This window comes from Astatotilapia calliptera, chromosome 14 (genome assembly GCF_900246225.1).
Source record: "Astatotilapia calliptera chromosome 14, fAstCal1.2, whole genome shotgun sequence".
In the NCBI taxonomy this organism is placed as follows: Eukaryota; Metazoa; Chordata; class Actinopteri; order Cichliformes; family Cichlidae; genus Astatotilapia; species Astatotilapia calliptera.
The window spans coordinates 669,942-695,096 of record NC_039315.1 but is presented as its reverse complement, the minus strand read 5'-3'; the positions used below and the strand labels follow the sequence as shown (position 1 = coordinate 695,096).

The 25,155-nt window shown below is 42.4% G+C and overlaps 1 protein-coding gene and 1 pseudogene across 1 annotated transcript; both read right to left on the bottom strand.

Moving 5' to 3' along the window:
• Window positions 1–5,699: 5,699 nt before the first annotated feature.
• Window positions 5,700–6,615, bottom strand: LOC113036493 (olfactory receptor 11A1-like; annotated as a pseudogene).
• Window positions 6,616–20,524: 13,909 nt separating this feature from the next.
• On the bottom strand, window positions 20,525–21,490 carry LOC113036492 (olfactory receptor 52E4-like). The gene has a single exon (XM_026192885.1). The coding sequence runs from the start codon at window positions 21,488–21,490 to the stop codon at window positions 20,525–20,527; it is 966 nt and encodes a 321-aa protein (XP_026048670.1).
• Window positions 21,491–25,155: the final 3,665 nt, after the last annotated feature.

Sequence of the window (25,155 nt, the reverse complement as noted above, 5' to 3'; positions counted from 1 at the left end):
AGCATACTCACCGGACATGTCACCCATTGAGCATGTTCGGGATGTGCTTGACCGGCGTATACGACAGCGTGTACCAGTTCCCACGAATATCCAACAACCTCGCACAGCCATTGAAGTGGAGTGGACCAACATTCCACAGGTCACAATTGACAATCTGATAGACTCCATGCGACGATGTGTTGCACTGCATGAGGCAAATGGTGGTCACACCAGATACTGACCGGTTCTGGGTCCCCAGACCCCCAATAGCGCAAAAAACTGCACATTCCAGGGTGGCCTTTTGTTGTGGGCAGTCTGAGGTACACCTGTGCACTACTCATGATGTCAGATCAGCATCCTGATGTGGCACACCTGTGAGGTGGGATGGATTATCTCAATATAGCAGATGTGCCCACTACCACACATTTGGACTGATTTGTGACCACTGTTTGGGAGGGATGGTTATATTGTGTATCTGGAATGAATTTTAGGTCTCTACGTCCATCCCATGGGGAATGGGAGCAAAAACAAAAGTGTTGCATTTATATTTTTGTTCAGTGTATAATATTTTTAACCAGTTTATGAAAGAGGATCCAAAACCGAATTTGTGTAAAGTTGCAAATAGAAATTTCCAGTTAACTCTGTCAGGATTTTCCATACAGGCGCTGTGGAGAGCATCCTCACACAGAACATGACATCGTGGTTTGGGAACAGCTGTGTGAAGGACCAAAAAGCTCTCCAGAGAGTGATCCGTACAGCAGAACGCTGCTGCAGGATTGCTCTCCCCCCGCTTCAGGACACCTACACCAGGAGATGCCGGACTAGAGCAGCGCAGATACTGAAGGACCCGTCCCATCCTGGCAACAAACTGTTCCAACTTCTGCAATCTGGTAGAAGGTTCCGCATCTTCCGGGCAAGGACAGAGAGACTCAAGAGGAGCTTCTATCCCCAAGCCATCCGTGCCCTAAACACACACACCCGCCCTCTCACATCATCTATAATTGACTGAGACAGGACTCTTCCAGACACTAAACCAAGGCACAATGTACATTTCAAATTCCTTTAAATTTAAATATGTTTATATTGTCTATCCTGTAAAATAGTCAGATTGTCTATTCTTATTTAATTCACTTAATGTACAGACTTCACCTGCTTGCTGCATACATGCTACTACTGCACATTCACCTAATGTATATATTATATATTGTTCTTCATGTTCTTCCTCTCTCCCGCCCCCTTTTTACACAAGTCGAGGAGTGTGTCAGGTTACATTTCACTGTGTGTTATACCTGTATAACTACGCATGTGACGAATAAAGAACCTTGAACCTTTCTGAAAACGCTGTAACTAAGTTTAAGAATATAATCCACTCACTGTTATCATGTTCAATGCCCTGTACCAACACAGAGCAGAGCAGCTATCTGAACGCTGCTCCAACAGAGGTCGATCATCTTGTTAATAATTTCACCTCCTCACTACGTACGACTCTGGATACTGTAGCTCCTGTGAAAACTAAGGTCTCTAATCAGAAGTACCTGACTCCGTGGTATAATTCTCAAACACGTAGCCTAAATCAGATGACTCGTAAGCTGGAGAGGAAATGGCGTGTCACAAATTTAGAGGATCATCATTTAGCCTGGAGAAATAGTTTGCTGCTTTATAAGAAAGCCCTCCACAAAGCCAGAACATCTTACTATTCATCACTGATTGAAGAAAATAAGAACAACCCCAGGTTTCTCTTCAGCACTGTAGCCAGGCTGACAAACAGTCAGAGCTCTTTTGAGCCAACCATCCCTTTAACGTTAACTAGTAATGACTTCATGAACTTCTTCACAAATAAAATTTTTATCATTAGAGAAAAAATTACCAGTAATCATCCCACAGATGTAATATTATCTACAGCTACTCTTAGTACCATTGATGTTAAGTTAGACTCTTTTTCTCTAATTGATCTTTCTGAGTTAACTTCAATAATTCCTCCAAACCATCAACGTGTCTTTTAGACCCCATTCCTACAAAACTGCTCAAAGAAGTCCTGCCATTAATTAATTCTTCGATCTTAAATATGATCAACCTATCTCTAATGATCGGCTATGTACCACAGGCCTTCACGCTGGCTGTAGTTAAACCTTTACTCAAAAAGCATCTCTAGACCCAGCAGTCTTAGCTAATTATAGGCCAATCTCCAACCTTCCTTTATATCAAACATCCTTGAAAGAGTAGTTGTCAAACAGCTAACAGATCATCTGCAGAGGTTTATTTGAAGAGTTTCAGTCAGGTTTCAGAGCTCATCACAGCACAGAAACAGCTTTAGTGAAGGTTACAAATGATCTTCTTATGGCCTCTGACAGTGGACTCATCTCTGTGCTTGTCCTGCTAGACCTCAGTGCAGCGTTCGATACTGTCGATCATAATATCCTATTAGAGCGATTAGAACATGCTGTAGGTATTACAGGTACTGCACTGCAGTGGTTTGTATCATATCTATCTAATAGACTCCAGTTTGTAGAGCTTCAACAGCATTCCGAGGGAGACTGGGGACATTGAGTCCGAATGGACCATGTTCAGCACCTCCATTGCCGAAGCTGCTGCACAGAGCTGCAGCCACAAGGTAGTTGGTGCCTGTCGTGGTGGTAATCCCGAAACCAAATGGTGGACACCAGAGGTGAGGAGAGCCACCAAGCTGAAGAAGGAGTCCTACCGGGCTTGGTTAGCCTGTGGGACTCTGGAGGCAGCTGATAGGTACCGACAGGCCAAGCAAAATGTGGTGCGGGCTGTGGCGAAAGCAAAAACTCAGTTGTGGGAGGACTTCAGAGAGGCCATGGAAAAAGACTTTCAGACTGTCTTGAAGAGATTCTGGCAGACCGTCAGGCGACTCAGGAGGGGAAAGAGGTGATCTACCTGCACTGTGCATAGTGAGGGTGGAGTGCTGCTGACTTGGACTGAGAAAATTGTCAGGCGGTGGAAGGAATACTTCAAGGACCTCCTCAATCCCACTGGCACGTTTTCCATGGCAGAAGCAGAGTCTGGGGATGAGGGGATGACCAGCCAATCTCTGGGGGCGAGGCCACTGAGGCAGTTAAACAACTCTTTGGTGGCAGAGCCCCTGGGGTGGATGAGGTCTGACCCGAGTTCCTAAAGGCTCTGGACGTTGTAGGGCTGTCTTGGTTGACATATCTCTGCAATGTTGCGTGGAGATCAGGGACATTACCCCTGGACCTGTTCCCATCTTTAAAAAAAGGGGACCGGAGGGTGTGTTCCAACTACAGGGGAATCACACTCCTCAGTCTATGCCAGGGTGCTGAAGAGGAGAGTTTCTTTAGTCGAACCTCGGATACAGGAGGAACAATGCGGTTTTCGTCCTGGTCATGGAACACTGGACCAGCTCTTTATCCTCTCAAAGATACTCCAGGGTGCATTGGAGTTTGCCCAAACAGAACAACATGTGTTTTTTGGACTTGGAGAAGGCATTCGACCGTGTCCCTCGGGGGGTCCTGTGGGTGGTGCTCCAGGAGTATGGGGTGTCTGCCCATTGCTATAGGCCATTCAGTCCTTATACAACCGTTGCAAGAGCTTGGTCCGCATAGCCGGCAATTATTCAGACTTGATCCTGGTGTTGATGGGGTCTGTCAGGGCTGCCCTTTGTCACCGATTCTGTTCATAATTTTTATGGACAGAATTTCTAGGCGCAGCTAAGATGTGGATGGCTTTCTCAGGATCTCATCTCTGCTTTTCACAGATGATGTGGTTCTGTTGGCTCCATCAGGTGATGGCCTGCAGCTCGTCTTGGGACGGTTCACAGCCGAGTGTGAAATGGTGGGAATGAGAATCAGCATCTCCAAATCTGAGGCCATGGTCCTCAGCCGGAAAAAGGGTGGAGTGCCCACTCTGGGTCAGGGACGAGACCCTGCCCCGGAGTGGAGGAGTTTAAGTATCTTGTGGTCTTGTTCACGAGTGAAGGGAGAAGGGAGCGGGAGATCGACAGACAGATTGGGGCTGCAGCTGCAGTGATGCAGATGCTGTACTGGTCTGCTGTGGTGAAGAGGGAGCTGAGTGTGTCTGAGTGGAGATCTGGGCTTCTCTGCTTGGGCTGCTGCCCCCACGACCCGGCCCCGGATAAGCGGAAGAAAATGAATGGATGGATGGATGCGTCCCTTAGGCAGTATCATCAGAAGCCATAATATACATTTTCACTGCTATGCAGATGAACCCAGCCAGAGTGCTTGCTCATAGGGGGTCATATGAATTTTGGGTTTTTCTCTGTATGTATTATTGTACAATATTGGTGATCGTGGCTTAAGAGTTGGCAGTTTGTCTTGTAATCGGAAGGTTGCTGGTTTGAATCCTGGTTCTGCAAGTCGCGGTCAATGTGTCCTTGGGCAAGACACTTCACCCACTGCCTACTGGTGGTGGTCAGAGGGCCCGGTGGCGCCAGTGTCCAGCAGCCTCGCCTCTGTCAGTGCGCCCCAGGGTGGCTGTGGCTACAATGTAGCTGCCATCACCAGTGTGTGAATGTGTGTGTGACTGGATGTAGTGTAAAGCGCTATACAAATACAGGCCATTTACCTTTTACCAATATAAAGGACCTTGAGGCGGCGGTGTTTGGGATTTGGCGCTGTATTAATAAAATTGAATTGAATTGAATGAACTAACCTCAGCTAACGCCAGCTAACATTGTTAGCTCGGTGCTGAATATCCTTCATTAATAGTAATAAAGATGACACAGCAATAGTACATTGAAGATAATGAAGTTTCCCATTTTTATTATGAATTGTTGTCGGATTTTCCAAGTAAGAAATGCATTCCTGCCCGTGCACTGCTGGCTCTGGGTCCATTGTGTAACTGACGCCACCAACATTAACAGGACGCTGACATTAGAGCCTCTTATTGCATGTTTTGTTTGGGTGTCCAGCAATCAGAATCAGAGAAACTTTATTAATCCCAGATGGAAATTGAGTTCAAAAATCTTTTTCTAAAAACGAGCCATGGGTCGTACTCAAACCCCGAACAGCCGCTGCCAGTCATGTGATTTATGACTACAAGCTCATCCAACTGAGCTACACCTGCACCTGACAGTGTTTAATCACCAAAATTGGAGAAGGCACAGAGAGGGGATAGCCTAACAAATGAAACCAGAAATGACCACTTCAACAAAGTCCCAGCTCGTGGGAAGGACAAAAAAGGAAGCCACGTGTGATATTTTAGCAAAGTGTTTAATTAAGATAACCACAGCAAAGTAATCTTTTTCAAACAGTGTTTATTTCTGTTGTTCTGATTTATCTATTTTTGTTTTACCATAATTCAGTGACAGCAACTACAACAGAAAGGATTTCTCTCTGGCTTACGTTTTTACCTAATGCTTGTCTTTTTGTGAGGTTTATATCAGTTCACTTCATAAAAACAACTCTTTAACATCAAGATAAAAAAAACTTTATTAACATGAAACTGATATGACAGTGGCGTGGTTATGTATTATACTGAACATCTTACACATATATGAAAAATCACAGCTAGACGGATGGCTTATATTTTAGAAGAAGGAGACTTGATCATATTGTTTTTAGATGCTGGGCATTTGTATACATGATCAGAAGTACAGAGTGATTCAAAACACACTGGATGCACTTGTCGTGTGAAGTCTGCTCAGAAGTTTTTCCAAACATCCAAAAGAAAAGTTTAGGACTTCAAACTTGAATTTAAACATCCTACATGTGTAAGAATCACAGCAACATTTTATAGCACAGCACGTCTTATTTTAGACATTTGTGTCCCATACATGATCGGATTTAAAAGCGGTTGAATGATGAGGAAATACAGAGACAGAAAGATTCGCAGAGCACTGGGTACACTGGTCGTATCAAACCTGCTCTGGAGTATTTCAAATAAACACCCAAAAGAAAAGTTTAGGAGGGAGGCCAGGTGAGGCGCACAGGTACTGACGGCTTTACGTCTCATCTGTCTGGACCCAGAAAAACACACTTTGAGTATTTTCATGTAGGAGTAGAAGATTGGAAGCAGAGGAACTAAAACAGTGATGACAATACCAAAAAGCCCAAAAAGATTATTCAGGTTGGTGTCTGAACATGCCAACTTTACAACTAGGTAGTTATGGCAATACAGCCCATTTATGATTTTCCCACACCACGTCAGACGGAGGGTTAAACACAACGTGATCGTGAATTTCACAAAAGAGTACAACCATATGACAACAATGAAGATAACTACTTTGTTATCCGTCATATGTGATTTGTAGTGCAGGGGATAACAGACAGCGAGATATCGGTCATAAGACATGACGGCTAAATTACAAAACTCTACGTGTCCATACGTGTACAGACAGAAGATCTGCAGGAAGCAGAGAGGAGCAGAAACAGTGTGAACATCAGAGAGGATCTGAAGCAGGAGGAATGGAAACAGCCCTGTACTACCATACAGCTCATTCACAAACAGGCTGCACAGAAACATGTACATAGGTTCATGTAAGCTTCTGTTCACACAGATAACCACAATCAGAGACGTGTTCACAAAAACTATACTAAAGTATAACAGCGCAATTAACACAAAGAACAAGTATTTCAAACTTCCTACATTTATATATGTGCTGAGGATAAAGTAAGGCACAGTTGAGTTCACCATTGTTCTTGCTTTAAGTGAAAAAGCAAATGTTTGAAAACTAGAAACAGGTTTGCTTCTCATGTCTCATCACACACTCATTCTTCTGACAAATGCTGCTTTGCTGGGTTTAAAATGTTCAGGTTAAAGTGAAACACTCACGAGCAGAAATAGTCCAACATTTACTCTCATTTCTGCCTCCAGTACTCTGAACTTGTTTCTGCAGCCGATTTCTGCACTGAGGCTTCAGCAACATCTGCTGCTTTATATTTCCCATAATAGTTCCCATAAGAGCATCATTAACGCATGTCAGGCCAAGCCATCAGTACAGCACACACTTTACTGTAATAGATGTCTGTTACTATTCTGATATTAAAATATGATGTGAAGGTAAACTAGAAAACTGCGATAATCCTGTGTGGAGTTTTAAAAATACAGTGTTTGAACCAAAAGATGAATTTTGATATTTAAATGATAAAATAAAAGGACAGTGTGTGCCTATTTGTTTCTACATTAAAATTTTCTGTCAGAAAAAAAACACACATACAAATATAGGATTTCTTCAAGGATTAAAAAAAGCATCGTTATTAAAAGTATTACCGTACAGTGTAAGAAGTGCAAACCATTAGAGAAAAAAGCTACTCTTAGTACCATCGATGTTCATTTAGACTCTTTTTCTCCAGTTGATCTTTCTGAGTTAACTTCAATAATTACTTCCTCCAAACCATCAACGTGTCTTTTAGACCCCATTCCTACAAAACTGCTCAAAGAAGTCCTGCCATTAATTAATGCTTCGATCTTAAATATGATCAACCTATCTCTAATAATCAGCTATGTACCACAGGCCTTCAAGCTGGCTGTAGTTAAACCTTTACTCAATGTAGCGACTTCCACAGTCGCTAGAGGCCGGGGATGAAGCCTGCCTATTTGCCTGACGCACTGTCAAAGTTACGCAATAATGCGAGAGATGGAATTGTTTGCTCGTTTAATTAAAGTGCTTTGAGAGTTTACAGAGTAATGTCATCGGATCCCGATTCAGACATTTCGTGAATGACAGACTGACAACGCCCATTTATGTCACCGCTAGCACCCACGTGACTCCCATAACAACCAAACAAATAAAAGCCCAGTGATCATCAAAATTCAATACATTCAATTATGGCTCCTACACTCAAAAAGCATCTCTAGACCCAGCAGTCTTAGCTAATTATAGGCCAATCTCCAACCTTCCTTTATATCAAACATCCTTGAAAGAGTAGTTGTCAAACAGCTAACAGATCATCTGCAGAGGTTTATTTGAAGAGTTTCAGTCAGGTTTCAGAGCTCAGCACAGCACAGAAACAGCTTTAGTGAAGGTTACAAATGATCTTCTTATGGCCTCTGACAGTGGACTCATCTCTGTGCTTGTCCTGCTAGACCTCAGTGCAGCGTTCGATACTGTCGACCATAATATCCTATTAGAGCGATTAGAACATGCTGTAGGTATTACAGGTACTGTGCTGCAGTGGTTTGTATCATATCTATCTAATAGACTCCAGTTTGTGCATGTAAATGGAGAGTCCTCTTCACACACTGAGGTTAATTATGGAGTTCCACAGGGTTCAGTGCTAGGACCAATTCTGTTTACATTATACATGCTTCCCTTAGGCAGCATCATTAGAAGACATAGCATACATTTTACACTGCTATGCAGATGACACCCAGCTCTATCTGTCCATGAAGCCAGATAACACACACCAATGAGTTAAACTGCAGGAATGTCTTAAAGACATAAAGACACAAAATCATGCGATGTGTACATGTATGTATGTGTGTATGTAGGTAGGTAGATAGATAGATAGATGACTTCAGTGCCAGAACAAGCTACCTGTACAGTAGGGTAGTTATCACAGTACAAACTGTTTATGATGCTCCCACAGAGTCAGATGGAGGCTTAAACATATAGTAATAGTAGATGAGTACAACCATATCATAACAATAAAGACAATCACCTTTTGAAATGTTATGTGGGATATAAATGTTTATTGCAGGAATATTATTTTTCAGTACCCAGATTTTTGTCTATAATTTGTTGGTGTTTGAGCAGATCTGAGCATAATCTGTTTCATAAGTTGAACTACAAGGTTGATACTTCTGTTGTCGCTACCACAATACATAATCTAAGTAAACTGATCCTGCAATGAGTGATCTAAAGTATGTTTCCCTGAATGTTAAAGGGATAAACAATGTTATTAAACGTAAGAAGATTTTGACCTGGTTTAAGAAGGAGAAAACTAACATTGCTCTCCTGCAAGAAACTCACCTCTCAGATGTGGAACACCTAAAACTAAAGAGAGAATACCATACCATACCATACCAACTTTATTTCTAAAGCACTTTAACATAAAACCAGAGTTTCACAAAGTGCTGTACATGTTAATAGCATACGTAAAGAAAATTAAAATGAGATACAATAAAATAAATAGATACAATAAATTGAAACATGTTAAAACAAATTGAGTCAACCCCTCTAATCAATGCTAAAGGCTTCAGCGAATAAATATGTTTTAAGAAGACTTTTAAATTCAGAGAGAGAAGAGGCCTGCCTAACATGCAAGGGCAGATCATTCCACAACTTTGGAGCAGCTACAGCAAAAGCACGATCACCTTTAAGTTTATACTTAGTTTTCGGTACCTTAAGGAGTTGCTGATTGGCGGACCTAAGGGAACGGGCAGGTGTATATGGTTGTAGTAGCTCCGAGAGGTAGGGGGGGGCCAGGCCATTAAGAGATTTAAAAGCAAATAAGAGAATTTTAAAAACAATCCTAAAATGTACAGGTAGCCAGTGGAGTGAAATTAAAATAGGGGTAATGTGCTCAAACTTTTTTGTTCCAGTTAAGAGACGTGCTGCAGCATTTTGCACAACCTGCAGGCGCCTAATGGACGCATCACTAACCCCAAAATAAAGTGCGTTACAATAATCCAGCCTAGAAGTAACAAAGGCATGGATTACTGTCTGAAAATGCTGTTTCGATAAGATAGGCTTTATTTTGGCTAATTCCCTCAAATGAAAAAAGCTAGATCTTACAACAGCTCTGACCTGGCTTTCAAGTTTAAGATTTGCCTCTATTTTAACTCCCAGAATGGGTGGGGCAGGTGTGCTTTTCTTCTTTTTCATCAAGTAAGAGAGGGGTTGCAATTTTAATTCATAAAAATACCACATTTGTTCTTACAAAGTGTATTAAAGTTGATCAGGGTAGATTTGTCATAAGATAAGATAAGATAAGATAAGATAAGATAAGATAAGATAAGATAAGATAAGATAAGATAAGATAAGATAAGATAAGATAAGATAAGATAAGATAAGATAACCTTTATTAGTCCCACACTTGGGAAATTTGTTTTGTCACAGCAGGAAGTGGACAGTGCAAAAGTTATGACGCAAAAATTAGAATACAATAAGAATAAATACAGTACACAGCTGTACAGAATAGAATAAAATAAAATACTATATACAGTAGAATAAAATAAAATAAATATACAATAAGATAAAAATAGAATACGAATACTATATACAACTGAGTAAAAATACAACGATGCCAGAAAAGATTATTGCACTTAGTATTATTGCACATGTATGGATGTGTGTGCTTGATCAGTTAAAGTCTTTATTATGGAGTCTGACAGCAGTGGGGAGGAAAGACCTGCGAAATCTCTCCGTCCCACACCGTGGGTGCCGCAGTCTCCCACTGAAGGAGCTGCTCAGTGCTGTCACAGTCTGCTGCATGGGATGGGAGACGTTGTCCATCAGGGATGACAGCTTAGCCGCCGTTCTCCTGTCACTCACCACCTCCACTGGGTCCAGAGGGCATCCTAGAACAGAGCTGGCCCTTCGGATCACCCTGTTCAGTCTCTTCCTGTGCCCAGCAGAGATGCTGCCGCCCCAGCAGACCACACCATAAAAGATAGCAGAAGCCACAACAGAGTCATAGAAGGTCTTCAGGAGTGGGCCCTCCACCCCAAACGACCTGAGTCTCCGCAGCAGGTACAGCCTGCTCTGCCCTTTCCTGTAGAGGGCGTCTGAGTTATGAGTCCAGTCCAGTCTGTTGTTCAGATGAACACCAAGGTACCTGTAGCTGTCCACAGCCTCAATGTCCATACCTTGGATGTTCAGTGGTTGCAGTGGAGAATGCTTGTGCCTGCGGAAGTCTACCACCAGTTCCTTGGTTTTACTGGCATTGATCTGGAGGTAGTTCAGCTGGCACCAGTCCACAAAGTCTTGGGTCAGACCTCTGTACTCCTTGTCGTCCCCATCAGTGATGAGGCCGACTATTGCAGAGTCATCAGAGAACTTCTGCAGGAAGCACTGGGTGGAGTTGTGGGAGAAGTCTGCAGTGTAGATGGTGAAGAGGAACGGAGCCAGAACCGTTCCCTGTGGGGCCCCCGTACTGCAGACGACCCTGTCCGACACACAGCCCTGAGTCCTCACATACTGTGGTCGGTCGGTGAGGTAGTCCAAAATCCAGGTAGTGAGGTGATGGTCCACTCCAGAGTTCTCCAGCTTGTCCTTCAGAACCGAGGGAAGAATAGTGTTGAAGGCACTGGAGAAATCAAAGAACATGATTCTCACAGTGCTTCCAGCGGTCTCCAGGTGAGCGAGGGAACAATGTAGGAGGTGAATGACGGCATCATCCGCTCCAATGCCAGGCTGGTAGGCAAACTGAAGTGGGTCCAGTGATGAGCTTGTTAGGCGCCGAAGCTGAGCCAGGACCAACCGCTCTAGGGTCTTCATCAGGTGGGATGTCAGAGCCACCGGCCTGTAGCTGTTGAGGTCCTTGGGGCGTGAAGTCTTTGGCACTGGTACAACACAGGAGGTTTTCCAGAGCTGTGGGACTCTTCCCAACCTCAGGCTCAGGTTGAAGAGGACGTTTATATGGGGAATCTGTTCTGATAGGCTGTATTTATGCTCCGAATGTATATCTGGAAAATTTTTACTCAGAACTTATAAAAGAAATATCTGTCAATTTGACAACATTTACTGTTCTGGCAGAAGATTTTAATTGTAGCATAGACCCAGAAATGGATCAAAATCCACCACCCAACAGCTCAGTATCCAAAAAGCAAGAAGCTATCAAGGGACTGCGTTCTGACTTGCAGCTGATAGACGTTTGGAGAACTCTTCATCCAGGTGAAAAAGATTATACTTTTTATTCTAATCCACATAAGAGTTTTTCCCGTATTGATTATTTCCTTGTCTCGAGGGAGGTCAACAGAGTTAGTATTTGTGATACTGGTACGCGTATACTCTCTGCAGATGTTCATTTAAATATTTCACCTCCTGAAGCTCACCCAACTCTACGTAGTTGGCGATTAAATCCATCACTTTTAAATAATTCTATGTTTCGGAGTTATATAAAAGAACAAGTGGATCTTTTTTTACGGACAAATGATAATAAACACAAATCCTTTTGTCCTTTGGGAGACAATGAAGGCATACTTACGTGGCGTTATAATTTCATACAGTATAGCGAAAAAGAAAGAATCTTTAAAACATCAAATGGACCTGGAAAAAAAATGAGCAGATCTAGAGCACTCCCTCAAAATACATTTTTCACCTGACGTACTGAAAAAAATAGAAGCCACTAATTCAGCTCTGAATCAATTTGTGACTGAAAAAGCAGAGGCCAGTATATTCTATGCTAAGGCTGTTTGAGCTGGCAGATAAACCTGGACGGTTATCGGCACGTTTGGCTGCTGGGAAACTAGAATCTCACGTCACTAAAAGATGAAAGAGGTCAGAATCAATATGAAAATAATAAACTGGTTAAATTAATGGAAAATTTCTATAAACAATTATATATATCTGAAAATACACAAACAGGCTGCACAGAAACATGTACATAGGTTCATGTAAGCTTCTGTTCACACAGATAACCACAATCAGAGACGTGTTGGCAGCAATGACTGTGATGTAGAACGTCACTGTTATCATAAAATACAAATATTTCAGAGCTCCTACCTTCATATAGGCTTCAAGAATGAAATACGTGAAAACTGATAAACTAGAATTCAACATCATTTCATAAAAGAGACAATAATGATTAAAAATATTCTTTTAAAAGTGTCATTATTTCCTAAACTTCACGCTGGTTTTGGACTCTCAGGTAAAAGTAGGGACAAGCAGCAGGAAGGAACATTAAACGTCCAGCTGTGTACTTGTTACCTGCTGTGGTGTAAGTCTGCAGCAAATGATTTTATAAATGTGACCTGCTGAGGGGACTGATAAGGAATGGGAAGGAGAGCTACAGGCAGAAGATGGAGAACCAGCTTCAACAAAAAACGTTGGCGAAGTCTGGAGAGGCCTCAGAACCATCTCGGGCCACAAACATCAGAACTCTCTGCCTGGGGGGGATGTGAGGTGGGCAAATGAACTGAATCATTTCAGTTCATTCACCTCCTACATCGTTCCCTCGCTCACCTGGAGACCGCTGGGAGCACTGTGACAATCATGTTCTTTGATTTCTCCAGTGCCTTCAACACCATTCTTCCCACGGTCTTGAAGGACAAGCTGGAGAACTCTGGAGTGGACCATCACCTCACTACCTGGATCCTGGACTACCTCACTGACCGACCACAGTATGTGAGGACTCAGGGCTGTGTGTCGGACAGGGTCGTCTGCAGTACGGGGGCCCCACAGGGAACGGTTCTGGCTCCGTTCCTCTTCACCATCTACACTGCAGACTTCTCCCACAATTCCACCCAGTGCTTCCTGCAGAAGTTCTCTGATGACTCTGCAATAGTCGGCCTCATCACTGATGGGGACGACAAGGAGTACAGAGGTCTGACCCAAGACTTTGTGGACTGGTGCCAGCTGAACTACCTCCAGATCAACGCCAGTAAAACCAAGGAACTGGTGGTAGACTTCCGCAGGCACAAGCATTCTCCACTGCAACCACTGAACATCCAAGGTATGGACATTGAGGCTGTGGACAGCTACAGGTACCTTGGTGTTCATCTGAACAACAGACTGGACTGGACTCATAATTCAGACGCCCTCTACAGGAAAGGGCAGAGCAGGCTGTACCTGCTGCGGAGACTCAGGTCGTTTGGAGTGAAGGGCCCACTCCTGAAGACCTTCTATGACTCTGTGGTAAGTAAGTAAAGTAAGTAAAGTAAAATTTCATTTATATAGCACATTTCTAGATAGAGATCACAAAGTGCTTTACAAGATATAACAGATTAAAAAGACAAAAAACAAACAAAGTTAGCAAAAAGCAGTTTTAAAAAGATGTGTTTTTAGCTGTTTTTTAAAAGTAATCAATGAATCAGCGGATCGTAAGTCCTGAGGAAGGGAATTCCACAGTCTGGCGGCCACAGTAGCAAAAGCTCTATCACCCCTAGTTTTCAGTCTCGTATACTGAATGACAAGTAGGCCCTGACTACTCGACCTCAGAGACCTACTAGGGGCATAGGGCTGTAAAAGTTCAATAATATATGGTGGTGCTTGTTGTTGAAGAGCCTTAAAAGTTAAAACCAAAATCTTAAACTGCACTCTAAATTCGACAGGAAGCCAATGTTACTGCATGAGCAACGGTGTTATATGTGAATATTTAGAAACTTTCGTCAAAAGTCTTGCTGCAGCATTCTGAACGATCTGCAGACGCTCCAAAGAACCTTTGTTTAGACAAGTAAACAGGGAATTGCAATAGTCCAGTCGTGATGAGATAAAAGCATGAATAACAATCTCCAGTTCAGTATAGGAAATTATGGAGCTCAATTTAGAGATATTTCTTAAATGATAAAAGCAAGACCGAACAAGAGATTTAACATGACTATCTAACGTAAGAGCAGGATCAAGGATAATTCCTAAGTTCCTGACAGATGGTTTTACAAACGTTGAAAGAGGACCAAGAGCATTTATTATACTGGGTATATGTCTATCTGGGGCACATAAGAGGACTTCGGTTTTATTTTCATTTAGTTGGAGGAAGTTTTCAGCCATCCAGCCTTTAATGGTTTCCAAGCACACATTTAAAAGCTGCAGCTTCGAGGCCTCTTCCGGTTTAAAAGATATATAGAGTTGGATATCGTCTGCATAACAATGATAACAAATATCCTCAAAAGGGCTCAGAATGTGCTGGAGAGGGAGTAAATAAACTAGAAACAGTAATGGCCCCAGCACAGAGCCTTGTGGCACACCAAAAGACAGGGACGCAGAAGATGATCTATACTTAGAAACTGCCACAGAAGAATATCATTCAGAGAGATACGAGGAGAACCATTTCAATGCAGTCCCAGAGACACCGACCCAGTGTTTCAGCCTGTTAAGTGAAATATGGTGGTCAACAGTATCAAAGGCCGACGTAAGATCCAACATTAAGAGAACAGATCATTTACCTGAATCGCCTTGTAACAAAATGTCATTAGAAACTCTAAGAAGGGCTGTTTCAGTGGAATGAACTTTACCAAAGCCAGTGGTCTCAGTCATCTTCTATGGTGTGGTCTGCTGGGGTGGCAACATCTCTGCTGGGCACAGGAAGAGACTGAGCTAGGATGCCCTCTGGACCCAGTGGAGGTGGTGAGTGACAGCAGAACGGTGGCTAAGCTGTCACCCCTGTTGGACAACATGTCCCACCCCATGCAGGAGACTCTGACAGCACTGAGCAGCTCCTTCAGTGGCTGCAGCACCCACGGTGTGGGACGGAGAGATTTCACAGGCCTCCCCACTGCTGTCAGACTCCACAACAAAGACTCCAGCTGATCAAACACATCCACACATGTACAATAACACTAAGTGCAATACTCTTTCTGGCATCGTTGTATTATACTCAATTGTATTTGTCTATAGTATTTTATTTTTATTTTATTTTATTCTATTGTGTACAGTATCTCATAGATATATTATTCCAGTGTTTTTTCTCTCATTTTTCTATGCAACTTTGCACTGTCCACTGCTGTAACAAAAGAAATTTCCCACACGTGGAACTAATAGAGGTTATCTAATCTTATCTTATCTATCTTATGGATGCTATGATGAGTAATTTACTGCAACAGAAGTTTTCCGACATGTATACAAAAAAAAAAAAAGAAATATATGCAAAGGTGCACACAAACAACACTTTGTGATTAATAAGTCATGTATTTGGTTTTTGCAGCTTTGATACCTTGTTGTATCTGATAATTTAACAAAAAGATGTTAAAAAAATTTTCTGCGTCCATGAAATAAGGCCAAACTGGAGCCATCATATTTGGCACTTTTTAAAAATAAAGACTGAACTGCTTATTTGCTCATGAACCTTTTTTGTTCTCCGCTCTGTTAAAAATCAGCTAAATCGAGAAGCAATCATACAGCTGCCATCAGACAAAGTTGATTAATTTCCCCTGATTTGATGACATAATCATCATCGCATAACTAAGTGATGCTTTTCTTCACACTTCACTGTCACACCTGATTTTAAGGTTCCCACTCACCAAATTCTAGTTTAACCCTGATGAAAACCTAGATGAGGCCCCCCCACACTCCCTAGCAGATCGTTACATGGAGAAACCTTTGGAATACAAGCGCGCTGATCCACACAGGTATGCACACGGGTGTTCACTGCTCGTAGACCCAAATTACACCTTTCTTGGCTGCTACTTCGAAGCACATCTGTCCTGCGTGCTGCACAACAACATTGAATATTTAGTATTTACTGCTGTTTACACTTAGCTAGATTAATGCGATGGTGTTGTGTTTAGTATGTTGCTTTGTTTTGTTTTTTGTTTTTTTTGCTTGTTTTCTATTCTTCTCTCAACAGGTGATCCAGGAGATTCTTATTTTTTTTCTCCCCCCCTTTCTCACTGTCCCTCTCCCCTTCTGTTTTTCCTTTCCTTCCTCTTTCTTTCTCCCTTTCCTATCCCTCACTCATGTCTGTCCCGCCTGTAACATCTGAAAATAAAATATAATAAATAATAAAAACAAAGATCGACCAAATGGACCAATACGGCAATGCCACGATGATCCATTTGGCAAAGTAAATCCATTGGGTATCCTTGTTGGTCTTCAGACAACAATTCTGATGGCTAAAGAACCAAATGGGACAGGCGGAAAGAAAAAAAAAGAAAACCAAGATGATCCAAGATGGCAGCGGCTCACAGCTCCTCCCATTTGGTGCTTTGTTTTGGGGTTCGTTTGTTTTTTGTTATCTTGATAATGTCAGTAATCGTGTGTTGCGAAGAGACTACTGTTTTTCAGCAACACAGCACTGGAACCAGTCACATTTGCATATATTGTCTCTTTGCTGCTGAAAAGCCGTCTTCATTTCTGGACACATTGATGCAAGCAGCCACAAATAACAGGACCCGATGTGCCATTCAGCAGTGAACATCAGCGCCCATCCAAAGGTTTCTTGCTGTTTTTCCGTCCAACTGTTGCCATGTGTTTGCTCACAACCTGTTCTTAAAAAAAGTAGCACTGACCAAAATGACCCTGCAAACTATAGGCCGATTTCCTTCCTACCCAACTTCCTTTCTTGGGTAAAACAAGAAAACAGTCCTTTTGCAACTACGGGCCCATCTAGATGCAAATAGCATCACTGATAAATTCCAGTCTGGGTTCAAACATGTCATAGTACAGAAACGGCATTGTTGAGAGTTTTCAGTGATCTCCTTTTAATCACTGATTCAGGGCACTCAGCGGTTTTAGTTTTATTGGATTTGTCCTCAGCGTTTGATTTAGTGGACTCCAATATCCTTTTAACGAGGCTAGAACATATGGTAGGCATTAAGGGTACTGCTCTTAGTTGGTCTAAATCGTACCTTTCTGAAAGGTCCTTCGCTGTTACGATGGGAAATTACTCTTCCTCTGTTGCCCCCTTTTCCTGTGGTGTGCCCCAAGGGGCTGTGTTGGGCCCTATGTTGTTTTCTTTTATTTGTTACCTCTAGGTCGCATCTTTGAAAAATATAAAATTTCCTTCCATTGTTACGCAGATGATATTCAAATTTACTTTCATCTGACTGAGGATGTCTTACTGTCGCTAAGATAAGATAAGATAAGATAAAACTTTATTAATCCCTCGGGTGGGTTCCTCTGGGAAATTCGACTTCCAAAAAAAAAAGCACAGCAACGACCGAAGTTACAGTTACAGAATTGTTATATATATATATATATATATATATATATATATATATATATATATATATATATATATATATATATATATATATATAAATAAATAAATACAGAGACAAATATAAATAAAATATACGAAGGGGATAAATAGAATAAATAGGAATAAAAAATAAAAATACAAGTGAATTGCACATTTCAAGTATTGAGTCTATTGCACTGTTGACTATTTACAAAAGTATTGCACAAGGTATTGCACAGTGAGGTGCAGAGGCACTACAGCTTAGTTGTTCCCCCCTCCTTTGTCCTCCTGTTTCCCCTCCCTCTCCCCTCCAGAGAGGAGTTAAACAGTCTGATGGCGTGTGGGACGCTGCCTTTTTGATTGTAAGAGAGAAGTTAAGGATTGGTTATTGAGTAACTCACTCATTTTAAATGAAAAGAAAACAGAAATTCTTGTTTTCGACAGCCATATTCCTAGGGACCAACTGACAGGTTCCCTTGGGCAGTTTGCACCTTTCTTTCTGACACTGTAAGCGACCTGGATGTTCTCTTGGACATTTTTTTTTTAAACTTGACAAACAAGTCTCCACTGTAGTTAAATCTAGCTTTTACCAATTACACCAAATTACCAAGGCCAAGCCTTACATACCCTGTAAGGACCTTGAGAAACTTATCCATGCCTTTATTGCCTTTAGATTAGACTACTGTAACTCCCTCTATATTGGCCTCCAATCTACCCTTCTCTGCAGACTGCCTGTTGCCGTGTGGTGCTGTTACTCGCCACACCAGGCGGGGGCATTGTTTGTACTCTGTGATGTTTGTGTTATGTAAGTTTCCAGGTGGAGGCTGACCATTGGTGGAAGATGGAATGAGGCCGGCTACAAATTGGGACCTAACTGGGCCGGCAGCCCCCTCCTACTTCCTGTTTCCAGTGAGCTGTGCATTTGGGCCCCTTCGTACCATGTGACTGAGTTTTCCGAGATGAGATTGAAAAACGAAGCTTTTCAACACAGTCCTCTCTGGTGACATCTGGTGGCCAAAAATATGAAGCGCAGCTTGAATCCACAAAATAAAACCAACTGCTTCATTATGATTGCTCACTCGACAGAGTGGAGTTCTGTCTGATATTGGGCCGCCGCTGTGTTGCTTTGAACGTCTATTTTGGGGGGTTAAAAAAATGTGGTTTATTTGTTTAATAAATAATTATGACCAGTAAACTCTCCTTGTTTAAACATGCACCATGGCGTAGTCTTTCTTTGCTTTTCACTTCTTGATGTTGGTAAATACAATAATTGAAAAATACCACGTTACATATAATATACATGTAATAATGTACAACACATTATGGAGTATGCTTCTGCTGTGAGGTCCTGCCTCCATGCACTTATGAAATTAATCGCAAGATGGGTGTATTTATCAATAATATTATATTAGGGAAATTTTCCCAGACATATTTCTGACCTGGGGGTAGAACTGATTGTGAAATGGAAAATGCTTATGAACTTGCGAATTAAAAACATGATGCATTTAAAAGGTAGCCCTTTTCCATTTGTATTGTGCGATGGCCGAACCTGTTCCTTTTATATTTAGATAATTTCTCCTGCCTTAAGGAAAATCCCTTCACATGGCACAGAGGAGGCTGGAGTGCAGAGAAACTGGTAGAGATGCAGTTATACAGTCTACCACACAAACTATCAGCTAAAGAGAATAAATACATTAAATTTCTGCACATTTTGCAGACTAACATTTTAAGATTATTTAAAACATAAAATGTATCTTTTTATAACATTAAGTGTAACGAGTCAAATGGAAGTTTTTCTAAAGTTATTTAATGATATTTATATTATGAAAAGCAGATTTTTGACATTTTGAGTTTTTCCCGTTGTTAGATCAAATAAACACGCACAAAACAAAAGCAAACAGCCAGAACACAAAGCTGGAAAACCCACCCGATTGACCTCTCCCCGCCACACTTCCAGGGGAATCTGAGACGGTCTGAAGTCACGTAGAGTAACCAAACTTATCCCTATTATACTATATAATCTCTGTGTGTGTGTGTGTGTGTGTGTGTGTGTGTGTGTGTGTGTGTGTGTGTGTGTATATATGATCATAACTCTGGATTTACTGGCCTGTAATTAAAATATAAAAACTTTAAAGTCCGAACTTTCAATGTGGCTGAAACAGACACTCAGCGTGGCTGCAGCTTGTTGCTGTGTCAGCTCACATCAGTCATGTGATCTGGAGGTGCAGCTTGTCCGTGGACCACAGAGGGTTAATAACACTCACCTTCCTTCCATTTCCAGAGTGTAACATCCACCCACCTGTGTAAAATCCGTAATTCCCATGGTGTTCAAAATGTGCTCTGGCACGAACATAAACATCGCTGGCTACTGAAAACAATAAAAAAGCGGTCCTGCTATGGGCTGAACCATTTGTTAATGTTGCAGGGGGGGGGACACTATGCAATATATTCAGTTTTAGCATTTATGTTCACTGTTGACTGTAACTACGCTCAAACTGTTAATCTTATTTTAATAAACAACACTGTCATATGCAAAACTGGGGTAGCACTTGCCACCCCATGCCACCCTTCTAGATCCGCCCCTGTGTGTGTGTGTGTGTGTGTGTGTGTGTGTGTGTGTGTGTGTGTGTGTGTGTGTGTGTGTGTGTGTGTGTGTTTATTGCCTGAAAGCTATATTATATTACAGCGTATATATCTGTGGCACACAGGTTCTCTCTGGTGCTTCTCTTCTGTTTTGTTAAATACAAATCAGCTAAACATTAATTCATCTCCACAGGAAGACACTTTCTCATAATTTAACAAACACATTTCAAGGTCAGCTGCTGTCAATCACTCTGTGAAACTTTACTACACCCACATGACATTATAGAGGACAGCACATGTTCATAAACGCCTCTGATCTTTGACATCTGCGTTCCATACAAGATCGGATTCATGAGCGGCTGCATCATGAGAAAATACAGAGACAGGAAGATTCTCAGAGCGGCAGGTAAACCCGTCGTATCGAACCTACTCTGAAATATTTCAAAGCAACAACCACAAGAAAAATTCAAGAGAGACACCAGCTGAGGCGTGCAGGTGGTCAGGCTTTTTTGTCTCGTCTGTTTGGATCCATAAAAACACACTTTGAGGATTTTCATGTAAGAAAACAAGATGATAAGTGTGGGGACTATGATGGTCATAATAATGTCAAAAATCCCATAAACATTATTCACCTTTGTGCTAGAACAAGCCAGCCTAACCACCAGGTAATTCTGACAATACAAACTGTTTAAGACGTTTCCACACAGCCTGAGACGCAGGTTTAAGGACAAAGCAATAAGAAATTTCGCTAAAGAGTACGCCCACATCACCATAATCAGAACAGCTGTATTGTTAGATGTCATTTGGGTGTTATATTGTAGAGGACAACAAATAGCGAGGTATCTGTCATAAGACATGACGGCTAAGTTTGAAACTTCAATGCTTCCATAAGTGTGAATGCAGAAGATCTGCAGGAAGCAGAGAGGAGCAGAAACAGTGTGAACATCAGAGAGGATCTGAAGCAGGAGGAATGGAAACAGCCCTGTGCTACCATACAGCTCATTCACAAACAGGCTGCACAGAAACATGTACATAGGTTCATGTAAGCTTCTGTTCACACAGATAACCACAATCAGAGACGTGTTGGCAGCAATGATCAGGATGTATAATATTACAGTTAATGAGAAATAGAAGAATTTTAAACTTCCAACATTCATAAAACCTCCAAGAATGAAATAAGACAGAGGAGGCGTGGTTACATTTAACATAGCTCACAAAGTACAAATGTCCCAAATATGTCATGTGCACAGTTGTTGTGTCTGATCTAACAAACACTGCAGCTCACCTGTTCACCTGTGACAACACAGTCACCTCTGCAGCCTTTTTATACCTTCTCAGCACAAATCCGCCTTCGTCGCTCCATGTGACGGACTAACGAGTTCAGTGATTGACGGGAAGGTTCGGATTTGTTTTGTTTTGCGTCTGTGTGGTTCAGTGTAACAGCCTCTGTCTCCTGAGCACTTACCGTCTGGAATTGTTTCAGTTTTCAGAGTGAGCCATCTCGTTGCTTTAATAGCACAGGGTGAGCAGGTGACCAGAAGCCCCGGGTTTGACTCTACCCGAGGCCCTTTGTGTATCTGTCCAGCTTCAGAGGACAACCTCACAGACGCAGCAGTCCTCATGTGAAGCCTGGTTAGTTGTTGCCTCGCTGCATCACGGCTGGGCAGCTTGGAGTTGACGTGACGTCAACAAAGAGCTGTCAGTAAGCAGTCATGTGTCTCACGCTAAACCTGCTCAGACCTACAGATTCTGGCCTTGGCTCAAACTGCACCACTAATTTTGCAAACATGCAGCTGTGGCAACACATCACTGACGTGCTGATGAAGATGGGCCCACTAAAACAACAGGCCAGGCTCAGCATGAGTCGAAATTTCTGCACTTTTCAGTTGCACATGAACGTTTTCTTGTTTTAAATAAGCTATCACAGGCAAATTCAGCCGGCTTCACACCAACCACTTCCTGCGCAATTTGAGCAGAACATCACAGTTCAGAGGTTCAGAAGAAGAAAACCACTTTTATTCTGCTGTGGGTGTCCTACTGTGGACAAAGGACGACTCATCCTGATCTAGTCTGATAGATCTAAATCTGGGTGTTTCAAGCAGGTGAATAATGAGTGGTAGGTTAGCTGAGCCCAAACCCTAACCTCAGATGGGTCACCTATGACCTGGTCAATAGATTTCATCCTGATACCCAGTGACAGTCAGTGTGCCGCTGCCTGTAAAGGTCTGTGCAGCCCTCTGTGGATATGCCTCCCCAGACCATCAGTGACCCCCCACAAACGATGTTACAACGTTCTCCACAACTTCACCTTCACATCTGTCACATGTGCTCAGAGTGAACCTGCTCTCGTCTGTGGAAAGTTTGGGCACCATTGGTGGACCTGCCAATTATGGTATTCTATGGCTAATGCCTGTCGGGCTCCACGGTGCCGGGCAGTGAGCACAGGGTCCACTAGAGGACGTCGGGGCCTCAGACCCCCCTCGTTAGTCTGTTTCTGATTGTTTGGTCAGAGACATTCACACCAGTGTCCTGCTGGAGGTCTGTAGCTCTGAGGACGCTGTTCCTCCTTACAAAGAGGAGCATTTACCGGTCCTGCTGATGGGTTAAGGGCCTTCTACGGCCCTGTCCACCCATAACTGCCCATCTCTCTGCATGGTCCTGAGACCGTGCTGGGAGACACATCAAACCTTCTAGCAACGATACGTAGATGCCATCCCTGTCATCAGGTAGTTGGGCTACCTAGCTCTGCAGGGTCCAGGTATGGCCTGAAACTGACTAACATCTCCTTCCAATACTTACCTGAATAGTTCAGACTCAACGCTGTAGTCTGATTAAAGTGTTCTTGTACTTTTTTAGCAGTGTGTTTGGTACCACAGTTTGGCCTGACTTTGATCAAAGTGGGTCGTTTGATTTTATTATTGCGGTCTCTACCTTGCAATATGAAGCACTTGTGAAAAGGTCGGTCATCCCAAGCCTGCTGACAGTCATGCTCACAGTCTTCATGGCGGCGCTTCTGAAAACATGTCAGGTGGTTACCAGACTGATGAACGCCCCAGTCTGGTGCACGTGAACGCTCCCTGTTTTTAACCAAGAATAAACTCAGAAGCTTTCGATCTTATTGTTCCGCTGAGCTGAAATTAAACTGAAACTAATCATTAAAAATTGTTTTAGATTTATGAGTCACCAGTACAGCACACCTTTATCTACCTGAGGTGTCTGACTGCGCCACATATTGTGTTTTTTGTATTTCCTAAAGTATTATAATCTTAAAATGTGACAGAGACCACCTGCTACATGTCAGCTCACGATAGAAAGTGATATGAGTATAGATTACATTTTTTAAAAACGGAACAAAAGTAGAAAGCAGTTTTTATAGTTTTATATATTTATATGTTGTAGAATGCAGTGGATGGTAACGGTACAGAGAGGAAGAGGGTAAGGACCAAACTATTCTTGTGTTACGTTTTTCCTGGACTGTTCATGCGCTCCACTTTGATTTTCAGAAGTTTTACAAAAGATTGAACCTCAGAGTTAAAGTTCATATTAGTTTATTGACCAAAGCAACTAAAATCCATCCTGGGGGGGTCATTACAGAGCGGTCTGAGGGGATGTCGTTATCATCCTGAGCCCTCAGCGGACCACTGAGGCCAGCGCTCAGGTCCGCTCACTCTGATTGGTCGGCTCGGGACCTCTCTGGTCTCTCAGGTTTCCAGCTCTGATTTGCTCCAGAGGGAATTAGAGGAAACTGTAGCTAATGTGAAAATGCCTCAGGGACAAACATGATGACACACTGAAATGACCTTTGACCTCAGGGACTTCATTAACGAGCCACAGTGATAGAGAAACAGTTTAGTCTCTGAGGGGTTTACATTAATCACAAATTTCTCAGGTTCCTGATTTTCAGTGAAACCAGTTTGAATTAGAACTTTTTAACCATCAGTAATAAATGTATTAAACTAAGACTTCACATTCATCTAACGCCTGCTGAAGTCACGCACCCTCACATCTAAAGACAATTATACAGGTTCAGAGTTTTCCAGTTAGTCTCGAGGGAAATCGGACTGAAGTTAAACTAGCTTTTCCGGATCAGTCCCTCTGATAGAAAATGGATTCGGATTTTCACTCCTCCAGGAACCCAAATACTTTAATACACAACTGTAGGATTTAAGCCACACACCTGATTAAATGAAGTTAAAAGATCAACCAAAGATAGTTTGAAGGCCTCCTGCATCTTTGACTAACCCTGAGTTTTCAGTTCCATTAAAGCTGATCAGAGCATGAATGGACCACGTTTCATGGTGTGAACAATCTGAGTGTGAAGACCACTTTCAGGCTGTCTGGGGGTTCGAAAACTCACTTTTTAAACCACTGTAGTCCACTTTAAAACGTTCACATTGACGGCGTCCTTGGACGAATTTGTGACATTTGTTTTCAAAACTAGCTCAATATTTCTGCATTTTTACATGCGAATAAAAAGATCTGACCAATCAGAACGCTGCATTTGGTACAAGTCTGTTAACATGCACATGTACTGAATATTTAGTGAGATGGAAACATTGAAATACTCCTGTTTCCCTCAGACTCACAGCTGGCTACTGCTCCGGGTCGGTTGACTGTCTGAAATCATCCTTCTGCCTCCTCAGATGTGGTCCCAACTCTGCACACAGAACTCGAGCCCACTGACATCCTGAAACATGGACCAAAGCTTCGGCCATCAAACCAGGAAACCCTCCCTGCTGCTGCTGCTCCTGAGAATCGGATGAACCAGAATCTCAGTTTCTGCCTGTTCAGAAACGTCAGGAATGATGAACACCTCATGTCCATTGATGAACACAACAATGGACATAAGGAGCTTCTTTCACAGAAAAAACTC